This window comes from Embiotoca jacksoni, unplaced genomic scaffold, assembly GCF_022577435.1.
Source record: "Embiotoca jacksoni isolate LCO1_2020_lvr unplaced genomic scaffold, fEmbJac1.0.p SCAF_5, whole genome shotgun sequence".
Classification (NCBI taxonomy): domain Eukaryota; kingdom Metazoa; phylum Chordata; class Actinopteri; family Embiotocidae; genus Embiotoca; species Embiotoca jacksoni.
This window is the reverse complement of record NW_027185403.1, coordinates 16,960,655-16,974,252: the sequence shown is the minus strand read 5'-3', so window position 1 is coordinate 16,974,252 and position 13,598 is coordinate 16,960,655. Positions and strand designations below refer to the sequence as shown.

Genomic DNA, 13,598 nt, shown 5'->3' with positions numbered 1-13,598 from the left:
GACATATATACATATATACTTATATATGCATATAGACATAGACATCTATACATATGTACATATATATGTATATAGACATAGACATCTATACATATATACTTATATATGTATATAGACATAGACATATATACATATATACGTATATATGTCTGTGTTATGCACTCAGTCCAATTTGTTGAGTTTCAGTATTTTCCATTTCAGCATCCTCAAAAAGAGAAATATTTGCTGGATTGGAAAGAAAAAGAGTTCAGTTTAGATTTCATATTTAAAAACGTTTACATTTACAAACCTAGATTAAAGTAGCTGCCTTGGGTTGCTGTTTGAATAATTATTTATTTTATTTTATTTTATGTATTTTGATGTCTGTTGTTTAAGGTGTATGGAGAGCTGCTGCATACTAAATCTAATTATCCTTGTGTCTAATAACATACTTGACCTGATTTAAAAAAAAATAAAAAAAATAAAAAAACAAACAAGAAACATTCATTAATCTTGACTTTAAAAAACTGGACCAGAAAAGTACTTGCTCTTGTTTTCCCGTATTTATTAGGTACACACTATTATTCTTGTCCATATTAATTAGTCTATTCTTGCAGTTTTACCTTCAGTAAGTACGTTGTTAAACACAAATATATTTTGGAAAGACTACGATGACAAACAAAAAGTCCCACTGTCAAAAAAAACAAAGAAAAATCCAAAAAGTAGAAATCTTTTTACTTGCAAATAATAACTGAAAACAGACGAGTGGATGAACCACAGAGTTGAACTGTTGGCTTTAAGGTTTGGCTCATGGCAGCACAGCTGTCCAGATGTTCAGCAACAGGAATTGGAGTGCTGATTCCTGAAATAAGGGACACTGAGTCCCTTTGTTGCCATTGACTGAACCGGATTGATGATATAATCAAATTCTGGTGTTGGGTTATAAATTTGAGCATGAAATGTATTGTTACTTTCAAAAATTAGCTAATATTCAGATATTGTTTGACATAGTTGCACCTCTCTTGCGTCGCGGTGTGTATTTGAGCTCTACTGTATAAATACATGTGTGGATCTGTCAGGAATGTCAGACTGTGCAGCCTTTTGGTCAACCTGAAGGAGTTTCTGACTGGGAAAGGAGAATTATTGAACTGAATTTGTACAGACAACTGTGTGTGTGTGTATGTGTGTGTGTGTGTGTGTGTGTGTGTGTGTGTGTGTGTGTGTGTGTGTGTGTGTGAATAGACCCTTTCAAAGGTCAGGCAAGAACGCAATCAAGAATTATTAGAAGAATATGACAGACAATAATGTTTTTATTTATTTCACAAGAAAACTGACACAATTAGTTTGATAAATTTGGCTCTTATTCCAAATGAACTCAGCATTATAAAGCTATAAAGCTTTTTTTTAAGGACAAGAACAGAATACATTATGACTCTGACATTTAAGACCCTCTGACAAACATAAAAACAAGCTTTTCATAGTACAAAAATATCTTAACATGCTTTGTCTGATAATCTTTGCATTGTTCATTTGCAGAAGTGCAACTATATTAATGTTTACTACATTAGTAAAGAGAGAAGTTTTAATGCTAATGGTAGAGTTGAGATAAAACAAATATTCAACGCTGGTAATCTGCTGCCCTGAGCAGCATTATATTTGTATAGTCACATGCTTCAGTCTGACGGTTCGGTGGTCCAAAATTATTTACTCCATGCACAACAACTAATCTGGTGTAGCAACATTGTATAAAGTCACTCTGTCTTAGGTTTTCACATCCCTTTGTGTTAATATCTGATATCTTGTAATCAGTTGAAATGTGCAGGTGTGGATTGAACGGTGTCAATCAGTGATCACTCACCACTGCTGATTATAGTGTCGTGACTCCAAACCTCAGTTGTGGTGAGCTGAGTGAGTTTACCTCACTTCATAAATGAAACACTGCTACACTGACATTTAAACACAATTTTGGGAAGAACAGGATTAGTGCTACGTTTTAAAGCCAGACTGAAAACTTGACTGTCGGATATCCGCAGCATTTAAAACGAATTCCAATTAGCACCAAGTGTCAGCAGCGTTTTCTGTATAATTTTCAACCGGAGTCTGTTTTTCCCCCTACATTTAATTTATTGGTTCTTTTATCTCGTGTGATTGTTTGATGTTGTTCTAATTTCCCTGTTTATTAATCCATTTCTCAGTCTTCAAGATCATTGATTCTACTATGATGATTTGATGTCTTTATACCTCGTTGATAACGCAGCTTAAAAACTAACATACCCAAGAGCTTTTTGGCAGATCTCTGCGTAGCAGCGGCTTAATGTCTTTTTATCCATGGAGTTTACATTGGAAAGCCAAATGCTTAATGAATAAATTAACTGTATAGAAGACCATAATTCAAAGCAGGCACATTAATGTCTCATTCACACACTCTGTTTGGATGTACATTAAGTTGTTGGACGTAAAATGTGTTCAGCTACAGTAAACAGCTACTAACCAGTATGTGTCGCCACACCACAAATAAAAGTGCAAGTCAACTGTGTAACCGAAATACGACTCTCACAAAAATTAGCCAACAGTCTGGTTAACCGATGAATGTAAAGGTAGTGTTTGTTCGGTGTCGCTCAGTGGACGGCTGGTCAGTGCTGCACTAACATGGCACATTTGCTCAGGCAGCAGAGTAGACAGCCTCATCTGAGTCTGGGTCCCTGGTGCTGTCCTCGCTGAGAGGCGAACGACAGCTCAGGTCAGCGATCCCGGACTCCTGGTCGCTGCCGTTGGAGAAGTTGGGGTCAGATGTTTGGTTGGAGTCGAGCGGGAGGATCAGGCTGTCGTCAGGTGCTGTTGGCTGGCAGGGGCTGCTGCTGGTGAAGCTGTCGGTGTAGTCCTGAGGAGTGTTGGCCAGACCGAGGTCGTTACCGAGAGCCCACACTGTGGGGCTCTTATCAAAGATAGTGGCTTTCCAGCTCGCACTCCACCCCTGCTCCTCCTCCAGATGAGCAATTTTCTAATGATAATGTAAGATATAAAGACCACAGTCATCTTCTATAACCAGAAAAACAAACCAAAGATATATTTTCTCATGAGAAATGATTTGAATGATGGCCCTGCTGCACCTGTTTGTGTGAAGCCAGCTGCTCCTCCAGCTGCTGCGTCTCCTCTTGGATGGCCCTCAGGTAATCTTCCACAGACTGTCGAGGATGCATCCCGCGGTCAAAGCGGTTGTATAACCCTCTCCAAAATCTACACGATGGAAAAATGAGTCAGTGAAATTAACCTTCAATTAAGCTCTATACTTTCCCCCACAATAGTTAGACTTTTAGACCATGAGCATTTTTTTTGTATTACGTTGCATATTTAACATGTGTATAGCAGGATTCAGACAATGCAGTGTTGTTTCTGCTGTTTGTGAGCACCTACTTAAAACAGTAGGGGGCAGTAGAGGGCCGGAGGAGCCCTTGAGTCTGGCTGTGGTCCGGCCTGTACAGAGGGTTGATGAAGTCTGCACGGTTCGTCCACAGATAACTCCACAAAGAGGGCGTCCTTTCACGCACTCTGCATGGATGTTAAAGGGCCGTCAATCCAAAAAAGAGCAGCAGAGAAAAGAAATGTTCATTATCTTTTTTATTCAAAAAAACACAACTGACATGTGTATTTTTGCTTCTAATCAGTCGTCTCCATTTGCATGAGCCCAGTGATTTAATGGACCTCTGGCTGTCTCCTCTGTTTAGCAGTAAATCTTCTCTCCCACCAGATGTCTGTGTGTGAAAAGAAAGCAGAAACTGATGGCGGCCGCAGGTTGAAATCTCACCCCAGCTCTGTCCTCTCCCGCTGGTTGTTGCCAATGAAGTTGCCGTACTGGCAGGAATAGATGTGGCTGTGAATGGTGATGAGGAACCTCTCATTGAACTCAAAGGCACAGGGGAACTGCTCCATCAGCTGCCACACACACTCCAGGAACTGATCGACGACGGGGGACACCTCTTTAGGGTCGCCAACCAAGTGGTTGCATCTGTAGAGGAGGTGGATACAATTACATCAAAACATAACATCCAAATCACAGATGTCATGAATGCAATGAGTCCAACCTGTGGGAGAACTTGTGCCCAAAAGTGACCCAGTCTTTCTCGATGAGAACCTAGGTACAGAAAAAAAAAACACAAGGAAGATGATTAAAGGTTCAGACAGAGCACACAGTCGATCCATGCAGAATGATTGAACCTCTTCACCCCGTGAAGTGAGTTTCCTCTCACTTTAGGGGCAAATCTCAAAAGCAGGCGTCTCTATTATATATATATATATATATATATATATATATATATATATATATATATTATTATTTTTTTATTTTTTTTTTGGTGTAATTCAGGTTCAAGTGGATCAGAAGGTTTTGTGACATTCATACTGCTGCTTTTGAGATGTAATCCTACACCGTGACTTAAATTAAAGATCAAATGGTTGAGTATTTCCCCTCGGGGATTAATAAAGTAACTACCTAACCTAACCTATTTACCATGAGTCCTCGGAGGGTCCTGTAGTAAGGATCCAGCAGCACAGAGGCCACTGAACACACCTGGGCTGTACGGTCCCAACCGTCCGAACAGTGAACCAGGACACTGACACCCTCCTCTGCAACAGCCTGCGTGCACACACACACACACACACACACACACACACACACACACGCACGCACGCACGCACACACGCACACACGTAACAAATACAAAACACCATAAATGAGATGTAGTTATTTTCATTTTATGCTGCTGATTCTTTTTCTTTGTGATTATATTGTGTTGCATTTTTACTATACATTCGTTTTATACATGTGGAGCAGTCTGAAACAATAATGTCTGAGTAATTAAAGGTCCTATATTATACAAATTAAGATTTCCATGTCCTTTCTGATTATACTGTAAACCAGGTCTAGGTGCTATAAGAATACTGGGAAAGTTTTAAAACACAGAAAGGCACACAGCCCATATTTAGCAACTGTGCCTTTTGAACTTCTGTAGGTTTGTGATGTCACACACTCATGTCATATGCGTGCTCTCAGCAGGAGAGCTGTCCAACCTTTAAAGTTAAAGAAAATACAGAGTCTCAGAGTTAGCAAGTTACCGAAATAAACCTGTGGTTGGCCTGGGTGTGTGTGTCACTCAGAAGAGTCAGCCAATCAGGAGAGAGGTTCATTGATATCAATGCACCTTAAAGACACAGACTCAAAACAGACTTTTCTTGGTAGAGCTCCAAGCTGAAGTTTAAAAGAGAGATGTAAAATGACCCATTGAAATGGGTTTTGGTACTTAAAACACAGACATATCTTTTTCAAAACTGTAAATGAAACACAGGAAACTTGTAGAATATGGGACCTTTAAAAGCCTTCTGGTGAATATCATCTACGAGAAGAAGAAACATTCAGTCTCCTGATCAATGCAAATCCTGCCTCAGTCAGTTGAAACTCAGACTGACTTATCCCCAAACTCAACTGTACTACTTTGAGTATTTGATTGGTGGAACCTGAGAGCCAGTACCAGTGTCTAAGAGGCCCAATGCAGGAGGTTTACTTCCATGATCCAGCCAGAGGGGAGTGATATGAATAATCACCAGAAAGACTCCTTTTCATCTTTTTCAATAAACAGCAGATGATTGGTAAAATAATGTCTTTCTGTGCTTAACCTTAAAAGGTGCAGTTCAGTTGTATTGTCATTACTGATGCTGCTGTTTTCACTACAGTTGAATTGTACTATGCAGCTCTGAGAGGTGTTTCTATATCCCGCTTTTATATCTATGAGGGGTACACTTAAGGATTCACTTAAGGGCTTTTCTATCAGATTTCATCGCTAAACAGACAAACAATATTTGTATCTCTCTCTCTCTCTCTCTCTCTCTCACACACACACACACACACACACACACACACACACACCAAAGCTTATATTGAGTGCGGCGGTGAGACAGACAGTGGGGATTAGCCTCCAGACTGACCTTGGCGATGAAGATGCCTGCATCCAAAACAGCTTTGATGTGCTTGAGCCAGCCTGAGCTCTCCAGACCCTCCAGGAAGTCGGACATGGACGGGGAACGCAGCTCACACACTGTAACCACAACACAGCTGTCTCACCCGCAGGAAACACGGAGCATACCTGATCACTGGACTTTATTAAACCTCAACATTCACTTTACAGCAGCAGTGACAAATGGAAACAGTCTGTGCATGGCGTGAGAGAATAAGGGTCACATCAGGGTGTTTTGTTGTTCTTGTCATGTTTTGGTTCATGTGGTTCCTCAATCAATTGTTTTATACACACATTAGTGGCAGCAGCTCGGAGATGGACAATGTCAGTCTGTCAGTCGTCAACCACTTCACTCCAGAATGAAATATCTCACAGTGTAAAATTTTGGACAGACATTCATGATCCCCAGAGGATGAATCCTATAGACTTAGCTAATACCCTGATTTCATTCTCTAGCACCACCAGCAGGTTGACTTTTTATATGCATATCCACTTCTGGGCTTACTGTAATGTTTGTGTTGTTAAAATTACATTACATTACATTTAGCTGACGCTTTTATCCAAAGCGACTTACAATAAGTACATTTCAACTATGAGGGTACAAATTCAGAACAACAACAATCAAGAAAGTACAATTTTCTTCAAAATAGCCAAACAAAAGATTTCCCCTTGGGGATTAAGAAAGAAAGAAAGAAAGAAAGGAAAGAAGAAAGAAAGAACTTTATTGTATATACTGTGCATTTTTATATTTAATATTTTTTACAGTTGTTTTATTGCTTTCCTGTACCTATAATGCTGCTGTAGCGGAAAAAACAACTCCCCTTGTGGGATTAATAAAGTATCTATCTATCTATCTATCTATCTATCTATCTATCTATCTATCTATCTATCTATCTATCTATCTATCTATCTATCTATCTATCTATCTATCTATCTATCTATCTATCTATCTATCTATCTATCTATCTATCTATCTATCTATCTATCTATCTATCTATCTATCTATCTATCTATCTATCTATCTATCTATCTATCTATCTATCTATCTATCTATCTATCTATCTATCTATCTATCTATCTATCTATCTATCTATCTATCTATCTATCTATCTATCTATCTATCTATCTATCTATCTATCTATCTATCTATCTATCTATCTATCTATCTATCTATCTATCTATCTATCTATCTATCTATCTATCTATCTATCTATCTATCTATCTATCTATCTATCTATCTATCTATCTATCTATCTATCTATCTATCTATCTATCTATCTATCTATCTATCTATCTATCTATCTATCTATCTATCTATCTATCTATCTATCTATCTATCTATCTATCTATCTATCTATCTATCTATCTATCTATCTATCTATCTATCTATCTATCTATCTATCTATCTATCTATCTATCTATCTATCTATCTATCTATCTATCTATCTATCTATCTATCTATCTATCTATCTATCTATCTATCTATCTATCTATCTATCTATCTATCTATCTATCTATCTATCTATCTATCTATCTATCTATCTATCTATCTATCTATCTATCTATCTATCTATCTATCTATCTATCTATCTATCTATCTATCTATCTATCTATCTATCTATCTATCTATCTATCTATCTATCTATCTATCTATCTATCTATCTATCTATCTATCTATCTATCTATCTATCTATCTATCTATCTATCTATCTATCTATCTATCTATCTATCTATCTATCTATCTATCTATCTATCTATCTATCTATCTATCTATCTATCTATCTATCTATCTATCTATCTATCTATCTATCTATCTATCTATCTATCTATCTATCTATCTATCTATCTATCTATCTATCTATCTATCTATCTATCTATCTATCTATCTATCTATCTATCTATCTATCTATCTATCTCTAAGTGACATTTTAAGTGCTACCTATTCAAGGTAAAGTCTGAAGAGGTGTGTTTTTAGTTTGCGGCAGAAGATGTACAGACTTTCTGCTGTCCTGATGTCGTTGGGGAGCTCATTCCCATTCCACCATTTAGGAGCCAAGACAGCATGATGACTGTAAAGTTTATTTTTCCATCTTCAGAGTTCAACATAAATATTTGCGAGTTCACTCAGGGGCAGAGTGACATGAACCCATTTCTGCACGGTTGACTTTTCTTTTTGGTGATGACAATTTATCACCCCAATGCTCATAATTCACTTTTAGATGAGTGAAAACATCTGCTCACTCGTTACTCATTAAGGTGTTGGCAGAGGTGACAACATGTTTTGTGCTGACTCCACATCAGCTTGCTGACCTGTAAGAGCACTCTGTGGTGACTGATAGCAGAGGAGCAGGTGAGCGGGTTCATTCAGCCTTGGGTTTTATAACACCTAGGAGAGCGGACTTCCACTTAGAAGAAATGTTTGAGTTAATGCTGCCAGGCGGGGAGGGGGCTTAGAAATCCGACTGAAGTGTGCAATCGAGCAGAGAGAAGCAGGCAGACTCTGAAGGGCGAGTGCGGTCTCCAGCATTTAAAAACTCGCCTTGTTCTGCCAGGGGGCAAAGAGTTATCACAACTAAGAACAGCTATAACTTTTCAGACTTGAAATCACATCATTCTCACGCCCTCTGTCTCTCTTTGGGGGATAATGTCCGGGGATTGTCCACTGCAGGAAACCAAAATAGCTCTGAAATAAAATCCAGATGGATTCAAAGTCTTCCTAGGAGCACCCCTGCACAATACCCAGAAATTCTCCTGTGGGCTCATTTGAGGCCTGATTGCAGCACAGTTCAGTCTGCATGACTGCATATGAAAAACCACAGGGGAGCGTGGGGTCCCGCTCTGCTTCAGCAATGTGAAGAAGCAGCCGATTTAAACAGACAATGCCAGAAAATATATGTTCTGCTCCGCAGACACTGATGTGGTGGCACATTTGTGACTTTAATGAATGCACTGCTGCGGCCTCCAAAACTCAATCTACAGCAAATAAATCTATGATCAGTCTGAGAAATCCTTTTAAGAGGATGTGGTAATTACCTTCGAGCATTTTTTGTTGGCTGTTCCTCATGACGTGGATGTTCTCGATGCCGAGGAACTGGAATTTAATGTTGGAGTAGTTGTCTTCATTTTCGTAGCCTTTTCCTGCAGCTCGGTTTGCAATCGCATTCAACTAGAAAAGACGTGATTGTCAATCCATTTCATTTCAGTTCACACACATGACCACACAGCCAGCTGTCATAAACATATCCACAACATACCACATTAACGTAGATTTACAGAGTGATACATGATCAATATTCCAGGAAGTTTAATGTCTGTAGTTGAGTTTCAAGAGCAAAATAATTTCTTTCTTTTTAAATGATGGTTTCACAGACATGCCTGTGGATATTGATCATGTTGCAGCCAGCACAGAGCCAGGATGTTTTTAAAGCCTTTGCTGTGAAGACAAGCAGCAGGCAAAACGCAGGATGGACAATAAAGCCCACCTGAACATACAGCGCAGTACTGTAAGGTTTGTATTTTTGCAGGCCGTTCCTTCGACACAAAGGGCTCACCTTAGGCCTGGTGTCCACCACATACATGAAGTCGCTGCGGGGGTTGGACCTCAAGATGGCCTCCAGCATCTGCTCGTCCTCCAGGCAGCGAGCGCTGAAACCTGACAGGGGCTGGCTGCTGCGGCAGATGGCAGCCTGGGAGGAGGCGAGAGGCACTTCATACAGGACCTTTCCGCATCAGTTGATTTTGAGGGAATTTTTGCTTTGCATAACATTTCGTGCAAAAAAACTCAGAAATGTGAGAATCAGGATGAATACAAATTCACATTACTTTTTCTTTCCCTGCACATTCAATTTAAATTAATCGACCACAAGGTTTCTCATATCTTTGTTTAGTAGCCACAAGGGGAAAGCACAGAGATCGTTGTGTGATTCTCCCTCCTGGCTCATGAACCCGAGTGGAGCCCTTTGTATGAACTGAGCTCCACAAACAGGACCATCGACCCTGGGAAGCTGACCTCACACACACACATACACACACACATAAAGCACTCCCAACTGTCAATTCAAAGATTAATAGGATACATTATGAAAGCTCAGGCTCATTCCTCATTCAAATCTGATATATGGCTTTTGTAAACATGAATAATTGAAGCGAAATTATAGGGGATGGTAATGATTCATGTTTTTATTTATGATGAAAAAAAGATATCTGTCTTCATTCAAGACAAACAGTCTTGTGTTGCCCAGCTGTGTTGTAGGAGAGGTACAATATCAGAAAGCATCTCCTAACCTACATGATCACTCTCAACCGAACCAGTACTGAGCGATAGTGGATGTAGGTCTGAAAAGTGAAGCCAATGCAAAGTGCAATAAAGCTCAATACCACTGAGGGCCACTAGGGGCAGGCTGCAAAACAAAATTCTGACTCTGAAAGACTCCCACTCAAAAAAGGGTAAATTTCTCCCATGAAGTCAAAATATTTTTTCCCACATGTCATTAACTAAATTCTCTTTCCGATCCTTCTGATCAGTGTTCTGGGGGTCCCTTCAATAATAATTCCATAATGAATTAGTTATTAGGCGTCGAACAGCGCCATGTTTGGGGGGCGTGCCTGAGGTGCAGTCAGGTTTTTGGTAAAAGTGGGCAGACATAGTGACCTCGTGTTCTTAACAAGCAGAAAGCGACAGTGACGTCACCAATTGGTTTGTAAACAGCTGTTATGAATCCTTAAATTTGGATTTGGATATTGGCTGCAGCTGTCTTGCTAGTTCAGAGTGGTTTGGAGCTGGAAGTGACCACATTTGGACGAGATGGTGGGGCGAGTGCGGATCTGACTCCATCTGATTGGAAACCTGATGACACTATGTTCACCGATAGCCGTGACCTGACTGCACAACAGGCCTGTCAATCAAACAGACACGCCCACAAAAACACAACTTTTTGAAGCTTATTTTCTAATAAATGACAGGATTATTTTCACTCCCAGTAAAACTAATTAGAAGGAGTGACTTTAGCTAGCAAACCAAAACTAACTTGTGGAAAATATTTTTTGACTTCAAGAATCATGGGACTAGTTGAATGGGAGTCTACCAACCTCTCGGTGATATTGCAGCTTAAAGCACTTCTGCATCGGCCTCATTTTTCAGACCTTGAAACTACGTCCACCTTTATATACAGTCTACGTTCAAAGTCAGGTCCCCCTTCGCTCCTCCCCAGCTGGTCTATATATGATAACCTTTGGCTTCAAAAAAACAAGACGGTAACGGCCAAAATACCAGACCGTCGTCTTTAAAGCAGCAGATCCCAAACCAGTGGATGACGTCACGGTGGGTCACCACTTGCACTAAACCAGCAGCCTGATATGATGTTTAGAGAACACATTTTCTAGGAATGTCGTGTTCTATATCAGACAGACAGATGAGATACAGATACAGAACCTGGAGCTATTTCTTTACCATTAGTTTGTGGATGGATTTGCCTCTGTCAGATGTACAGATGGAAGTTGGGATGGAAAACTTCCTGAATGTACAAAAATGGCAAGAATACATCTGCTGTCAGCGAATGTTTACCGCGGGGGGTTTGGGACTTCCAAAACTCCCTTTCTGGTTTGCATCTTTTTGTGAAACAAAAACTTTTGGCTGCTTGAGGAGGGAGCAGGGCCCAAACCAAACTTTCTTACAATAAGTCATTTCTGTAACAAAAACTGGGCTGAGCGACAAATCATTTATAAATTAATAAATCATTTCGAGCAAAATATTTTCCCCCTACGAGCTTCATGTCATTGCTGTGCAGGACCAAAGTTGGAGAGATTGGTTGTGTTGGTGTAGTTACAATCCCTCTGCTGGCAGTCTCAGAGACACCACAGACACGTCATGCCCCTTGAATTAATATGAGTTGACATAGTAAGTCTGTGGAAAAAAAAAAAAGAAAAAAAATTGTGCAGTCTCACTTACATGATTTTCTTTGGAGAAGTATGACAGGGCAGGAAATCTGCCTCTGCTTCTGAACTTGGAGCTCCCCACGATGACCGCAGGTGTGGCAGACTCGGGTACAAACAGGTCAGTGGAGTAAGTGTCACTCACCTTCAAAAAAACAGCACAACACAACTCCAAGCAACCGCGATGTCCATATTAGGATGAAATGGTACAACTGAAGTCAGCTCACTGACCTTGTAGTGTCGGTTGACGGGGGAAAGTTTCCACAGAGAGTTTGGGAGTCCCATTCTGCTGTAATCAGCCTTGAGGTCCAACAAGTCCCATTCCTGTCGTCTCTCCTCCTCATTAACGTTAGGCTTGTAGGAGAAGCAGTACAGCTCCTCATAACTCTCTGCAAGGCACAACACAGGCTGACAGCTGAAGTTTGAGTAGGTTAGGAGTAATACATTTCTCATGTCAGCAGGATATTTGTTATTGTACAGTGTACATTTTAAAAAAAGCCACATTATAGACAGACAATTTCAACGCTGTGACTAATGTTTAAATGCTGTCTGTTGTGTGACCACGTTCCCAAACCAAGCCTTTGCCGGCGTCATGCCACAGCTCACCTGGCTGGGAGAGACGCTGCAGGGACAGGTGGACATCGTGACATTCCCGCTCTCGAGGGACGATGAAATGAAGAACCTGGAAGTTCTTACAGTGGATGAGCAGCGGACATCCCGAGGCAGTGGCAACTTGTTTCTCCACACTGCACACCAAACTGTGAAGCACCTGATGGCAGTAAAACAGAAATCTCTTAAAGTATGTTTTATGTTGTAAACACAGTGTGCAGCACAACGTATGGATGTACACAGTGACAAACAGAAGTCAAAGTAAAGATGTATTGTATTTGTGTCTTTCACTGTTCTGGAGGCCAGTGTGGAGGAGGACAACACCTCAGCTGAACACTTCCTGTATTGGTCCATTTGATTTATGGTCCCACAGTGCCTGGAGATGACACCTACCCATGTCTCATTGCGCACTCCACCCTCGCTCTCCACGAAGATGCTGTGCGTGGCTGTCAGGTACAGGGTGCCCACCCTGCTCCTTCTGGGGGAAACTCTGTCGAGCAGCCTGACATTCTCCACCTGGAAGACGAAGAACAGCATGAACCAGCCTCATCCTCAGCTGCACGTCCAAATCAGGTTTTGACACAGCTGCACTGACAGTGAAACACACCCAGCCCGTCATATGTGGCAGCACGAGCCCTGCTGCCAACGTGGCCAACGCAACACGCCTTTTAACATGAACCTGTTTGTTTAATTATCGCACTTCACAGTCTGTCATTGTGAGTGAACTGAGGCTGAAGTGAGGCTCAGTGCGGAAATGGAGCTAATCACTGCAGTCAGGTCCTCGGTTACCTTTGGTAGTCTGATGTGCTCCATCAGCAGCTGTGCTTCCTGCGACTGCTCAACGTGTCACAATACAACTAATCACAGTACAACATGTGTACAGCAGTGTTACAATCATAGACTGTGTGTAAAAGCTGTGGGTTAGCAGAAATGGTTAAGGCTGCTCGTCAGAGGCTCTCAGGTAAAACAGCCATAACATTTCCTCAGCTGTCTTCTTCACTGGCGCTGCACCGCTGGGTCCTAAAGCCCGCCTCATGCCGAGCCGCAGCCGAGACCAAATGATAAAGGTTT

At 40.8% G+C, this 13,598-nt stretch overlaps 1 protein-coding gene across 1 annotated transcript; it reads right to left on the bottom strand.

Annotated features, from left to right (window-relative positions):
- Window positions 1-1,271: 1,271 nt before the first annotated feature.
- On the bottom strand, window positions 1,272-13,516 carry mtmr7a (myotubularin related protein 7a). Its single transcript, XM_069171402.1, has 14 exons — window positions 13,317-13,516; window positions 12,921-13,043; window positions 12,525-12,687; window positions 12,150-12,307; window positions 11,935-12,063; window positions 9,539-9,673; window positions 9,021-9,153; window positions 5,959-6,068; window positions 4,487-4,612; window positions 4,062-4,111; window positions 3,785-3,985; window positions 3,394-3,528; window positions 3,090-3,216; window positions 1,272-2,980 (listed from the first exon to the last, which is right to left on the bottom strand). The coding sequence occupies exons 1-14, from the start codon at window positions 13,338-13,340 to the stop codon at window positions 2,642-2,644; spliced, it is 1,953 nt and encodes a 650-aa protein (XP_069027503.1). The 5' UTR covers window positions 13,341-13,516; the 3' UTR covers window positions 1,272-2,641.
- Window positions 13,517-13,598: the final 82 nt, after the last annotated feature.

Bases quoted from the DNA above. Each gene is read 5' to 3' on its own strand.
- mtmr7a (XM_069171402.1), bottom strand. From the start codon at position 13,340: ATGGAGCACATCAGACTACCAAAG. The intron at 13,044-13,316 runs GTAACCGAGGAC...TTCGTCTTCCAG, and splicing joins AGCACATCAGACTACCAAAG to GTGGAGAATGTCAGGCTGCT. The intron at 9,154-9,538 runs GTGAGCCCTTTG...CGTCTTTTCTAG, and splicing joins TGGTGGACACCAGGCCTAAG to TTGAATGCGATTGCAAACCG.